Raw genomic sequence first — 14934 nt, 5'->3', positions numbered from 1 at the left:
CCAATAAAAAAAAAGGGCACGTGACAAATTTCCCAGTACAAGCTATGCTCCGGTTAACATCAGAGTTAACAGCAATGTCCTGTCACTAAAAGTTCACATGAAGTTCACATTAACATCTCGACAACTTTTAGGTAACACAGTGTACAATAAAATACTCCGGTAAAGCGCAGCCTTAGTGAAAAGTTTGGAGCCTAGGTGGGTCTGCTTGTGGGCCACGCCATGTACGTCATTCTGCATCCCGTGTTGCACCTCTTTTGAAGATAAGAGGAACTCTGGTTCGCCACCCTCCAAAGGTTGGGACATCCACGGACGCTACAACAGCCCCACTACACGGCTTAGAAGCGAACTGCCTTGGGCTCTAAACATTTGGCAAGGGATGTACTGTAGGGGACAAAATTCTCCAGGACATGCAACAAACGATTTTGGCTAATAGCTGCCATGTTTGTTAGCATTCACCTGCTATCACATATAAAAAAAAAAGTATCCAAGAGAGCTGATGTGGTTCTTCGATGGTGCAAGGGCAGCTTGGCGAAAGAGTGCCACAACTAAGGTGTTTTTCGTATGCACAAAGTAGGGTCAAACTAATTTCCAAAGCATTTCACCCTAGCAAAACCAAGCACCAGAAAGCACAGGGGATCAAATGGCAAAGAGGGAAAGCACAAAAAATAGCCTATTCACATTATTCAAGGTATGTACAATACCATTTAGAAACAAAATCAGTAAAAGCATGCTTAGCTGGGTAGCAGGTAAATGGGCAATGAGTGAAAAGCCGCTGTGATTTTTTGCATTCCTGACAGAACAGCACCGTGACCAAGTTCCTAGTCTCCACACAGCTCAATGCAAGATTATGTAACCGTGAAAATGACTACCGACAACCCTCGAAAAGTGAACATACATATAATTTTTTAACACCATGTACCACATCGGTCATGCAAGTGTGGTGAGTTCAATCAGAAGGCCTGGGAAGTATTTATTGTACTATGTCCAAATGTTGGACCATGAATCAATATTTAAAAATGACAAATCTCAAACTGAAGATTCAAATACAAACTAAGGCCTGGGGTGTATTTATCGTAACATGTCCAGTACTATGTCCAAAAGTTGGACCATGAATCAATATTTAAAATTGACAAACCTGAAACTGAAGATTCAAATACAAACTATGTACAGTTTGACGCAATTTGAAGCTGATCACTTCAGGCTTAACCCACTTGGACTAAACTTCTCTAACACGGTACATTTTCATAAAAAGGCTGAAAAGAATACATGAGCTCAACTAGCCGAAGAGCTCCTCTATATTGCGCCACCACTTTTATTGTAGACTAAGCGACCGTCACCCCAGGAAAAATTTATTGGCCCTTTATGGCTGAAATGAATGCAATAACCTGCAAAACATGCAGGACTGTATAGCTGACTCATATAGCACCAAAGTGATTTCTTGTAAAATCAGTTTACCTAAAAAAAAATAATAACAGAACACAAAACATCAGATAGTGAGAGAGTACATAGACAGAGTGGGTAAACCAGTATACAATGAGATTAGATTATGTGAGGCGAGGTTCAGAAGAAACCACTTATGTAACGGGGACTTCGGCTAACGCTCAGGCGGCGGCGAAACCACGGCGGCGATAGAGTCTCTCGTCTGTTCAGGTCAGCAGGCACTCGCTCTGAGCGATAGCAGTGCGGCTAGGATGATGCCCTTCTTCTTCTTCACAATGACCCCGGAGAGAAAAGGAGCCATCTTGGCGACTCACGGTGCGGGTCATAGTATGGCTGGAGTCATTGTACATGCACAGTCTCGCGACCACGTCGACGGAGATCGGAAGACGGTGTGAGGGGCTCAATAAGGTAGTTGACCGAGGATGTGTGCTTCAGGATGTGGTAGGGGCCATGGTATTTCGAAAGAAGTTTCTTTGAGAGGCTGGGAGCAGTGGAAGGGATCCACAGCCAGACAAGTGAACCGGGTGGGAAATCCAGATCAAGCTGACCGTCGTCAAGGCGGTGTTTTTGACGCCTCTGAGTGTCTGCTGTGAGTGATCGTGCAATCTGGCGGCAGTCTTCTGCGTGCTGGGCAGCTCCAGAAACAGTTGTACACTCATATGCGGCAGGTCGGTATGGGAGAACTGTGTCGATAGGAGCGGACGGATGCTGGCCGTAGAGCAGAAAAAATGGGGAGAAACCAGTTGTGGACTAGGTAGCAGTGCTGTAGGCGTACGTATATAGGGTAGAACGAGGTCCCAGTTCGTGCGGTTGGCAGCAACGTGCATCGCCAGCATGTCACCCAGAGTGCGATTAAATCGTTCAGTTAGACTATTTGTTTGCGGATGGTAGGCTGTACATGTCCAATGAATGATACTGCACTCTGCGAGTAGAGCTTTAACGACGTCAAACAAGAAGACGCGTCCTCTGTCACTGAGGAGTTCACGAGGAGCACCACAGCGAAGTTTAAAGCACTGCAAAATGAAGAATGCCACTTCATGAGCTGTAGCAGCTGGGAGCCCGGCGGTTTCTGCATAACGGGTCGGGCGATCAATGGCAACAATGACCCCGTGTTTGCCAACAGCAATGTACGGCAGAGGGCAGAGGGCCGTATAAATCAATGCCAACACGGTCGAAGGGGCGAGGAGGACAATGTAGTGGCTGCAACTCTCCAGCAGAGTGATGAGGCAGTTGCTTACGGCGTTGGCAGGACGGGCAGGAGTGGACGTACTTCAGGAAGATGTTATACATGTCTCGCCAGTAGTATCGGATACGGATGCGAGTGTACGAGTGTACGTCTTGAATACTCCCGCGTGGCCACATTGCGGGTCAGCGTGGAAACAGGTGCATATCTGGGACCGGAGATGTCGGGGAATGACGAGAAGCCATTTCCGTCCATCAGAGTTATAGTTGCGCCGATAGATTAGATCACCGCGAATTGTAAAATGTGAAGCTTGGCGACGAAGGGCACGGGATGCTGGAGGCTTAGATGCTTAGATGGGTCGGAGAGAAAGTCAAGAAGAGAGGCAATCCATTCATCTTTACGCTGCTCAGAAGGCATGTCACAGGAGGTGAGTGAAGGTGCAGAGGATTCGAGGGTGGAGAGGCTGGCAAGCTCGGCCGGTAGCGGGGAGTGGGACAGGGCATCAGCGTCCTGATGCTTGTGACCTGACCAATATACAACACACGTTTAATTCTTGGAGACGGAGAGCCTATCGAGCCAGGCAACCGGAGGGATCTTATAGTGCAGCCAACATGGGGCATGGTGGTCGGTGACCACGTCAAACGGACGGCCATAGAGATAAGGTCGAAACATGCCATGGGCCCAGACAATGGCCAAACACTCTTTTTCCGTCACGGAGTAGTTCGATCTGGCTTTCGTGAGGGTGCGGCTACATATTCCTTGAAACCAAACTTGCATTGGGCGAGCACAGCCCCGAGGCCAATGTCACTGGCATCCGTGTGTAGTTCGGTTGGGGCTTGAGGGTTGGAGTGACGCAGGATGGGTGGTGACGTGAGGAGACTGCGCAAGGTGTTGTAGGTGTCGTCGCAGGCAGGCGACGAACTCGAAAAATCCACATTGCTGCCGAGAAGCTGAGTTAAAGGGGCAGCAATAGCCGCAAAGTTGCGAATAAAACGTCAAAAATGGAAACAGAGGCCTAGGAAGCTGTGCAGTTAATTAATGCCAGTAGGTTTTGGAAACGCAGTCACAGCACAAAGTTTGGTGGTGTCGGGGCGAACGCCCTATTTCGACACAACGTGGCCTAAAATTGTCAGCTCACGAGCACAAATCGACATTCTTTTAAGTTCAGCTGAAGGCCGGCAGACGTAAGGCATGTTAAGACGTGCTTCAGCCGGGACAGATGAGTTGTAAAGTCGGGTGCAAAGATCACGATGTCGTCGAGATAACATAGGCACGACATCCATTTCAGGCCGCGCAGAATGCTGTCCATCATGCGCTCAAAAGTAGTCGGAGCATTACAGAGGCCAAAAGGCATGATGTTAAATTCATACAGGTCATCAGGGATCACAAATTCGGTTTCAGGGCGATTGTCGGCGTCAGAGTGTAAGGAGCTTGAGGCCCAGACGCTTGAGGTGGAGCGCAGGTTGGGTGGTAGTTAGGCGGCCGCGGCCGTGCGACGGCGGCAGCGTACGTCAGGGGTGCAGCGCCAGGTGCGGGCGGACGGACCGTTGGAAGGGCCTCAGCCACTTGTTCGCTGATGGCAGTACGAAGGTCGGACGCCAGGTATGGAGATTGCACGCAGGGGGATGGCAGAAGCGATAGCTGACGTGCAACTTCTTCATGCACGAAATCTTTGATGTGTGCCAACAGTTGCGAGTGGTCAGGTGCAGCCGACAGGCCGGCAAGCGACTCAACAGGCACTGCGTGCTGGCCTCTGCTTGAGCCTCTGCTTGCGCAGCTCGTCGTAGCTCTGGCAGAGACTGACAACTTTGGCAACGGTGCAGAGATCTCGCAACAACAGCATCTGAAAGATGTCATCCTCGATGCCTTTCAGAACATGCTTGATTTTGTTGGCCTCTGACATCTGGGCATTGACGCGCGAGCACAGGTTGACTACATCTTCAATGTAGCTGGTGAACGTCTCACCCGGCTGCTGAGAGCGCTCGCGCAAGCGGTGTTCAGTGCCTAGCTTGCGCACAGCAGGATGTCCGAACACTTCGGTGAGGTTCTCTTTGAAAGCAGTCCACGCAGAGAAGTCTGCTTCGTGGTTTCGAAACCACAGGTTGGCAACGCCGGTCAAATAAAAGCTGACGTTATTCAACTTGGTGGCATCGTCCCATTTGTTATATGTGCTCATCCGCTCATATGATGTGAGCCAGTCTTCAGCGTCATGACCATCAGTACCGCTGAAGAGTGCGGGGTCCCGCTGCCAGAGGGAGCCGGAACAGAGGACTGGCGAGCCCACCTGCACGGCTTGGTGTTTGGCGGCTTCGGGCAGAGCGGGGATCGGTAGCGTGCAGCTGCGCAGGTCCAGGGCGGTACGAGGATGTTACCCCGCACCTCCACCAAATGTAACGGAGGCTTAGGTTAACGCTCAGGTGGCGGCGAAATCACAGCGGCGACCGAGTCTCTCATCTGTTCAGGTCAGCAGGCACTCACTCTCTGAGCGATAGTAGAGCAGCTAGGATGATGCCCTTCTTCTTCTTCTTCACACTTAGTATTATGCACTCTGAAAAACTTAGTCGAATCTCAATTATTCAAACTACAAGGGAACTGAAAATTTGTTTGCATTACGCTGAGTTCCAACTAAAGGGAGTCCGATCAAAATGAAGGGCTGATGCCACGTCACACCAGTAACTCCACCAGAGACGCATCAGTGAGCACTAGATCTTGCATGTGTGCGCTGCTCAGCACTGATAACTAGGTGCCTGCCATTCAGTCACCGTTTCCCTGTGCCTGCAAAGATATCCCTTGTCAAGATGGGGGCAAAATGCACAAAGTGCATGGTGGACACTGGGCAGCAAAGACACTGCTGGCAATAAGCAGCATCAGCTGATGGCAGATCGTCATGGGCAATAATGGCAATTCGTGCATGAACACAGCACCAGCGGCACCAGAAAAACCGCGTCTCAAGGCAGTTGCATTAACTGGATGCTATGATCACTGGCACATACCACTTGCTGCTGGGCCAGAGGAAAGCTGTGCTGTCATGCTTTGCTGGCCGACACAGGCTGGCTACATAGCCTCTTCCAAATTAAATGCTCCACATGGCCGTGTTCGAATTTCCGAATTACTCCCAGTAAAATAAATATGGCCTTAACAGGGCCTTTGCATCAGTTCAAATGAACCAGAAGTTTGAATTATGAAAACGTGAACCAACAAGACTCCACTCTATTTTCAGAAATCCTATATAGCAGCAGCAGTCAAGTAGCGCTTTCTACAGGTGCTCATAGCCACATGCTCCTGAAAGGTATGGTGTGTGGGGTTTAAAACTGTTGCTAGTATATTTTGAAAGAGAAGCATGTGCCTAATAACACAAAAGGCTGCCAACAATTCACCATGCCTCTAGCCAGGCCAGAATGTCTGTGCATACAAATCCATTAAATCATGAATGGCTTTCCTGGGTTTACTTTTGCTGCCTTCCTTGTTGCAGTTACTTTCATTACAGGATGCAATACAGTGTCAGAAGCCAATAGGCTATTTAGTGCTATGGAATACTGGTCGATGTGGCACTGTAAAAGCTTGTGCTGATCAGTGTGCACCAACTACTAGATGGTTCCTGCTAAATCAGATTGTTTTTCTCACTGTGTGTGTGAGAAACTAAACAAAAGCCCTCGAACTGTTTCACTTATCATAGATTTCACCGTGACATTATGTGCCTGAAAGGAGGACACGGCTTTCGGAGGCAAATTTAAAAAATTTTTTGGCATAGGCACGTTCACAGGGTAGTGCACTAAATGAATAAATACAAATTTTCGCTAATATACCTTCAGTAGTTTTGACATTATAAATTTTTATGTACTTCACTAATATACCACACTTTCAGAAAGCCTGGTGTGACAACAAAACATGGTAGGAGCCTAGAACTCCTTTTAAACTTTAGCCAAACGAATATTTCATGCAGTGCCATTCTCCAAATATTTTCATCAACCTGGTTTTTCCTACACAGAACATTACATCCATGCTTGCATAATGCACTCATTACCATCATGTCAAATTAGTGACAGAAGAAAAAAATGAGAAAGTAATTCAGAAATATAGGAATGTCACTGCATTAAGAATCTATCAAGGAACACAGCGCAAAAATCACATGAAAAGCCACAAAGCCATTGCCATCTTTCTGCAAGCAGGGCAGTCAGGTCAAAAAACACTTAAGAAAACTGGCATTTTCACAGTGATCTCAGCCAGTTTTTTGCTATCCACAGTCACAAAAATACATTTTTTAAAGTCACTTCTGGGCTGTTTTCGGGGAGAACCTTTCGGAATATAATTAAAAAGGCCTAACAGATACAAAATCTTGTTTTTTCTAAAATTCATTATTTTTAAAAGATTTTCGTGATTTGAAAGCTGCGTCCCTACTTAAAGAGAGTCTGCTGCAGCAACAAATGTTCGGTTTGAGTTCAAAATTTTGAATATTGACACCCTAGTAAAACAAAAGTATTTACAAAAATCACTTTAGAGAATAATCACTTCTCCATAACGTCACTGCACAACATAGCCAACAGAAAGCATAAATTACCAGTTACAATGATGCCAAAAATTAATGTTTCTTGCCAAATTCTAGAAGGGTCACCAAGCCCTCAAGCATTACAGCGCGCTGCACATTTCAGCTAATTTCTGCAGCTTAGACAATAGTCTGCGTTCTAGCCAGCACAAATAAAATGCACCAATGACACCCTACTTGAAGATCCCACAAGTGATGAAGTTGCGTTCATTGACACTTAGTCTAGTACTAACAATTTCCTTTTTTAATTAAATGATTCTCAAACAGCCCCTCACATGAGAACAGTTGAGGTGCAACCTTTAATTAGTATCATGACAGCAACTTGCCTTCTGATTTAGTTCCAAAAATTTAATGTAGGCATCCTCAGTACGCATCAGTAGCACCACTGCATTTCCTTCATTGCCCATTCTGGCTGTTCTTCCACAGCGATGAATGAATGAGCTAGATGAAGAGACAAAACAATATGAAGCAACAACATGTGACATGCCAAGTGGTAAGGTTCTGGGAAAAATGTTCAAAAAATGTGACTATGATGTGCGTTATCTTTCTTGCCATGGACATATGAGGATGAAAAGGCAGGATCACTGACATGACCCTAGTCGCACACGAAACAGTACTAATATGAGGTTCCAGCTTTTTTCAACAGTGTACAGGAGGGCGGTGACGTGCAAAAAAAAGAGAGCAACCTGGAAGATTTTGGTGCATCATACTGCAAGACCCACTGGACGTCAGGAATGTCAACTCCTCTGGCCATAACATCCGTGCAGACAAGCACACCTCTGCAAATAGTGAAGGGTGAATAAAGTTGCCAAAAATATTTGCTTTGAATGGTTCAGAAATGCGCTGCATGAGAAGCGAACCACTTACTTGTCCATTTTCATGAACCTGTTGAAGACCTTTTGTCTCTTTCCCTTCATCTTGCCATGAATGTGGATAACAGTCATGTTTTTCAGAAGCCTGCATGAGATGCACATTTGAAACAAGAATCAATTCCCTTGACATTCTCTCCATGATTGTAAAAAAGGCCACAGAGAGGTACTTTTATTTACACGCTATTGTGTTACTCAGAGGGACAGATTCAGACATTTCTCCCAACTGCTGGCTTGTTTGCACTCATATTTTGTAGAGATGGTATTTGGCAACGGGTTTTCTTTCCTACTACGTGAAGTGTAGTACTAACCTGATATGAGCAATATGAATGGGACATGCACTTTGTCCTCAATGATGTATAGCCACAAAAGTGAGGGCAGAACCCTCTCCCTACATACCACCACCTCTGCATCGCCTTCATAGCAGAAGTTTTGCTTCTGGAACAACAAAAGGCACGGCTGCTCTAGCCATTGCAAAAATTAATTTTCTCAGTCTAGCACAAACATAGACGACGCACACATCAAATTCATGGATTCTGATCGAATCCATGTAGTACAGTATCAGTACTGAACCCAAAAGTAGTAGTATATAGAAAAAATGACTGCCAAATGGCACCTCTGTGCAGAATCTCAGGGCAAGCAAACCAGCTGTTAAAGGCAAGCAAACCAGCTGTTAAAGGCAAACAGAAAAGAAATGAGAAACTACGCAACACACTGCCAGGTGCATGCATAGTCTGCTAAAGGGTTTTTTAAACACCTGTCACTACAATACTACTTTTCTAACAAGCACAGACTTTATTACGATATGCAGCACTTTAAGAACCATTCTGACCAAAATTACCGTAAAACCTCAATATTTCGAACTCAGATAATTCAAAATCCAAGATATTTTTGAGAAATTCTGCGGCCCCGTAATTTCTAATGTAAATATGACCGGATAATTTGAAGTGGCAACGTGCACCAGCCCGCTTAATTCTGAGATCTGAGGTACTGTGCGAGGATGCCCGATCCCGATTTCGCTGCAAGCCAATGAAGCCCCTCTGAACTGTGAGATGGCACTGCAGAGTGATGCGATTAGGAATGCCAATGCTCGATATGCAAAGCACCCGAGCCCCCGTACTCTCAAGACATCATCATCATCATCATCATCATCAGCCTTACTACACCCACTGCAGGGCAAAGGCCTCTCCCATGTCTCTCCAATTAACCCTATCCTTTGCCAGCTGCATCCACCCTTTGCCTGCAAACTTCTTAATCTCATCCGCCCACCTAACCTTCTGCCGCCCCCTGCTACGCTTACTTTCTCTTGGAACCCACTCCGTTACCCTTAAGGACCAGCGGTTATTTTGCCTTCGCATTACATGCCCTGCCCAAGCCCATTTCTTTCTCTTGATTTCGACTAGGATGTCATTAACCCGTGTTTGTTCCCTCACCCACTCTGCCCGCTTCCGATCTCTTAACGTTACACCTATCATTTTTCTTTCCATGGCTCGCTGCGTTGTCCTTGGTGTAAGAGCCGCCAGCTTTCCCTCTAGTTATACTAAGAAACTCTATGGGTTTAATGTCCCAAAGTGACACAGGCTTTGAGAGACACCATAGTGGAGGGCTCCAGATAATTGCAACCCCCTGGGATTCTTTACTGTGTACCGACATCACACAGTACACGGGCCTCTAGCATTTCGCCTCCATCAAAATGCGACCATCACAGCCAGGATCAAACCTGTGTCTTTCAAGTCAGCAGCTGAGCACCATAACCACTGAGCCACCATAACCACTGAGCTGGAATTTTTCGCTCATGGGGAGGAGGAGGGATTTTTCGCTCACGGCCGATGCCGATGACACCGGCTTTTTTGCGACACGAGCTCCTTAACGCTGTCGTGTTAAAATGGTGCACAGCATAAAAATGCAGAGAGAATTCCAATACAGTAAATTTCTTCCTTGAACATTTGCCCTTCCAAATGCAATCAAGATACTTACTGAACAAGGACTGCTGAAAAGTAATCAACACAGGCACATGTGCTGAAGAAGACCATATGCTTTTCATCTGAATGGCTCTTCAGAAAGGCCACTAATGTGCTGAGCTTTTGGTCAGCCTCACAAAGCTGAAAAAGATGCAAAAATACTTGTTCAGGCTAACAAGCTTCACACTTGCAAAAAAAAGAAAAGAAATTCTTACAATGTAAAAATTCTTCAACAGTGCAGGAGTACGCTGCATGAGGTTGGACTCTGTAGGCTTTTCCTTCACAGTGACACTGACAGGGTTGCGAAGCCCAGCACGAATGAGGTCTTCTACTTCCTTTGTCTGAGTAGCTGAAAACAGACCTGTTCTTCTTTGCTTTGGCAAGAACGACAGGATTGTGTTGATGCTGCAGGTGAACAGAAAGGATTTTGCAAATAACATAAAAAAATGGAGAGGAAAATGTTAACAACAGCCGGAACAATGGTCTCACCTAAACACCGCTTTTTTACACATGCATGCACACATGCACGCACACACACACACACACACACACGCACGCGGGCGCACACACACACACACACACACACACACACACACAAACACACACACACACACACACACACACACACACACACACACACACACACACACACACACACACACACACACACACACACACACACAGAGAGAGAGAGAGACATGGGATCAACAAAGTTAACATAGCAGCAACTTATGTACTAATTCATTTTGTCTGCATGTCTGAATGCATGAATGTAAAATGAGAGCATGCTTTGCGCAATGGATATCAGGGTTAGACAACTGATTAACATGCTAATTACTGGTTAATGGTGTAATCAGTAAAAATTTTGGCCAGTTAATTAGATGCCATAGGAGCCATATTATTCATAATGCTTTGAGCTTCCGAGAAATACAAAGGAGAAAACAGAACACATGTAACTTACTAAGACAATTCAAACAACCATTTCCAACTAGCCCAACTTTTTGCCTTAAAGGGGCTCTGAAACACCTTCCGAGGAGAGTACACAAACTCGCTCAATCACTGCATTCTCTCGTCATGAACACCAGAGCGAAATATTACACTCCTACACGCAGCAGAGAACCCCCAATCGCGGGCGAAGGTTGGCGAGTCCTTTCCGGCGACTTTGTCATGCTCGCACCCTCCTCCATCACATGCTGCTGCGTTATTCTGTTCAGAGATGGCTATTGGTTAGATTCTTTTAGGCATTACGCAGCTACCATGGCCATGGCCTGTGAGCAGGGTCGCTCCAGCAGGTCAGGAAGCTTCCAGCTTCCAGATCATAGAATCCTGCACTTCTGGAGGCTCCATATTAAGGACTTACCCACAATTACCACTACACGCTGGATATGCTACAATTTCCTGAAAACAGTGCAAATGTTGGTAGAGCATTCCCAATTTCTTCGGCTGCTCACCAAAAGAAGTACGTGGCATTCATTGAGAACATTTTAAACTAAATCCAGCAGCCACAAGAAATGCTATAGGCACGTAACAATGTTCCTGCTGCTGTGCTGTTCCATTATCCATTTTCTCAAAAATTCTAGAAGCCAACGTCAAAAAACATCGGTAAAACTTAATTTTATGATACAGTAAATGCCAGCTCTATAAACAATAATCTGGATTTGTTCTAAAAATAAATTCTGAAAAGCATCTTGCAACTGAGTTGACATTCGTGATATTCAATTTTTTAATGCCTTGAAAAGTGCAATATGAAGTCTGTCGCATTTAAGAGAAGAAAAAAGTGAGTAGGAAAAAAACATGCAAAAGTACCTTTTTTCAAATCCCATATCTAAAAGACGGTCTGCTTCATCCAACACGAGCACTTCCTGGCATAAGAAAGGCAAAGGTCTTAGGGCACCCTTGAGCATTTCTTCAATCCCATTTTATGAAACACAGTAGGGATAAAAAAATCTGCCTGCAAGCTTTGACATTGCCTAACTCCTCTGCATGAGAAATGTCTCTAAACATTTACACTTCTGTGCTGAAGTCATAATGCAGCGCCACCAGCATAAGCAGATCGGATCTTTTGATGCCTGGTGTCACCAAGTGCCATCACGCAAAATCATAACAGATTTTGTCAAGTTGACAATACTACTGAAAAAGCAGAAGAAAATTAAATGCCTCAGTTATCTGCCTCTTTGCCACTCCGAAAAATACACTTGGGTAGCTTTATGTATTGATGGTGTGTGTGTTATGAATATACAACACCCTGATAGTGTGGCTGGGCAGTCTACGGCAAAGGTACTCGAAAAAGCAGTCAGAATGCCCCTTAAGCAATACACTGACATAGAAAGCCTCTACCAAATTTTCTTGCCTTTGGTGTGCACACTCTCAGCTGACATCACCCGATAACAGATGTGATGCCAGTGGTAGAAATGCATCTAGTCATACAAGTAAGGTTGCATGATGAGTGCAAACACTCACTAAGAATTGGTAAAAAAAGAACATATATGAAAGGCCAAGTACTGCACTTTTCAAAAGTTCCCAGGCCCTCAGGTTTGCTTCTAAGCTCTGCAATGTGGCTCATACAGCACCCTCAATGCTCAAAATCTATCAGCATTTAGCCGTGAAGACAGCTCTCCTCCTAGCAAATCAACCAGATTACATGACGTTTTCATGCTCGAAATAATTATCAGCAAAATGGGAATTCCAGCTCTATCAAATGATCTTAAAAATTCTGGCAGCTCAGATCACCATGGTTTTAACAATAAAATATTTAAAAATGAATTACAAAGCATCTGTAATATTCTATCCTGCTCATTCCCACAATCATTACCTGATGGCTTAATTCCAAATGACTGCCAGATAACCAAAGTTATTTTCTTTTTCAAATCCAGTAATCGCACCTCTATTTTCATCTACTGACTAATCTCATTAACTAGAACTATTTTCAAACTTCTCGAGCATATCAATCATTGCCAAGTCATTACCTAAGTAGAACATATGACTTTCAAGTACCAGCTTGGTTCCGCAAAGGTTTTTTGTAGCGATAGCTACACTACGCCAGCCACTTCGTGAGGTCAGCGTGGCTGCACGCTGAGCCGTGGCACCATCGCTCCGCCAGCTGTGAGCATGTGCGGAGTGATGTCATAGCCCGCAGCTGGTGTGCGCGTCACGCGCCTCGCCGCTGCGCTGATGGCGGAGCAGAGGCCGCCTGCCTCGTCAGTTGTGCGCATGCGCGGAGTGATGTCAGAGCACGCAGCTGGTGTGCGCGCTGCGCGCCTACATTACGCTAGCATTTCGAGCCTTCAGCGTGGCGGGGCCGTGGCCACCGTGGGAGCTGCTGGTGGCGCGGCGCGCGGGGAAACTGCGTGGGGGAGGAGTGGAGAGGGGATGGAGAGAGTGAAGTCACGTCCAGAGACGACGGTGAAGAAGGAACGCCCAGCGAAATGCAGTGGCGAAAGACTGACTTTGCAATTCGACTGGGCGAGTTCCACTCGGCCAGCTGTAGCTATCGCGTCACTTCAGGTTTAACCAGAGCTAAACCACAGCCATTTTTTGTGCAATACTCAACTCACTGCTTTACTAATGACTTCTACTCAAACTTTAAGGTTGACACTCCTGCATTTACATCATTAATACATAATTAATAAATCATTAATACTTTGACCTAACATGACATCACCATTTTAATACCACCGTTTATCAAGGGCATCATTTGGCAGTGACAGCTGCGGCAAGAGACTTGCGCCGGTGACAACTTTTCCCGCTCTTCACAGATCTACGTTCTACATTCTCCCGCCGACAGCTGTAGCTTCATATCTGCAGCCCGACCGGCAAGTCATCGCGTGCCTACCCCTCGTGCCATCGGACGAAAGACACAAAGCGCATATCACCGGCACTGTGTTCCTGTTCTATCTGCTTCGCTGGACTGCAGCATCATCACCAGAAGGTGCCTTGTGAGCTGCATATAAGAGCAGCATCATCCATCAAGTGCATCATTTGACAGTGGCAGCTGTGGCAAGAGACTTGCGCCGCTGAAAATATTTCCATTCTTCGCAGGGTAGTGGTAAGCATTATCCACTGTTTCATGGTCTATATTCTGAAACACTTGCTGCTGCCAAGCACAATAACTACTGCCATGCCCAATAACACAGAATCTGCACGTGAAGTGAAAAAGCTTTGCAAGGAAATGGAAAAAATGCAGGTGAGTCTCAACATTCCCAATGAGATTTGTGAAGGAACGGAAAATAAACAGGTAGCCCTGGCATCTGAAAACAAAGAACTTAAACAGGCAAATGAATGGCTTTTGAAAAGAATGGGGAAATAGAGCAGTAGTGAAGGATCAATAACATAGAAATAAAAAGAGTACCTAGCACAAAAGTTGAAGACTGTGTAGCTTTGCCGGAGAAAATAGGCAATGAAACTGGTTGTCCTGTGTCCGAAAGCAAGCTTGACGTTGTGCATAGAGTACCCGCCAAGAAAGGCCATCAAAGCCAGGTTTTCCTCGCAAACAAAAAAAGCTGACTTCATTCGAAAGGACAGGAAAGCCCGCATAACGACAGCCTGGCTGGGCTTTTCTCGGACAGAGGATGACGATGTGTACATCAACGACCACCTGACACTAGAAAACAAATGCTTGTATGCAAACATGCAAGCACTCAAAAATAAATACTCATGGAAATTCTTGTGGACTGATAACGGCTGTATGCAGGCAAGGGAAACAGACGACAACTTAGTTCATATCATTTCAAGCCACAGCGACCTCCCTATTTTTTCTATTCTTCTTAATCCTAGCGAAAGCACTAATAATGACATGCCATTCAGTAGATTCACGTGCATCCCTAATTAAGGATTGTCGCTCAACTAAAAAGTCATTTGTTCACTTTAATATATGCAGTCTTTCCAAACACTATGACATGAATAATATATTTTCTTCTTCACATCAGTGCTTCATTATTA

General features: G+C 45.6%; 1 protein-coding gene across 1 annotated transcript in view; it reads right to left on the bottom strand.

Moving 5' to 3' along the window:
* The window catches only part of LOC144115001 (ATP-dependent RNA helicase DDX55), a 39026-nt gene that overhangs the window by 9079 nt on the left and 15013 nt on the right, over positions 1–14934 (bottom strand). The window contains exons 5-10 of the mRNA XM_077649112.1: positions 11803–11858; positions 10212–10401; positions 10013–10137; positions 8034–8123; positions 7853–7945; positions 7493–7607 (exon numbers count right to left, since the gene is read on the bottom strand). Of these exons, the coding sequence (XP_077505238.1) occupies positions 7493–7607; positions 7853–7945; positions 8034–8123; positions 10013–10137; positions 10212–10401; positions 11803–11858 (669 nt within the window). The remainder of the gene's footprint in view (positions 1–7492; positions 7608–7852; positions 7946–8033; positions 8124–10012; positions 10138–10211; positions 10402–11802; positions 11859–14934) is intronic.

This window comes from Amblyomma americanum, chromosome 1 (assembly GCF_052857255.1).
Source record: "Amblyomma americanum isolate KBUSLIRL-KWMA chromosome 1, ASM5285725v1, whole genome shotgun sequence".
Lineage (NCBI taxonomy): Eukaryota > Metazoa > Arthropoda > Arachnida > Ixodida > Ixodidae > Amblyomma > Amblyomma americanum.
Note: the sequence above shows the minus strand (reverse complement) of the source record. Positions and strands in the feature narration are given on the sequence as shown.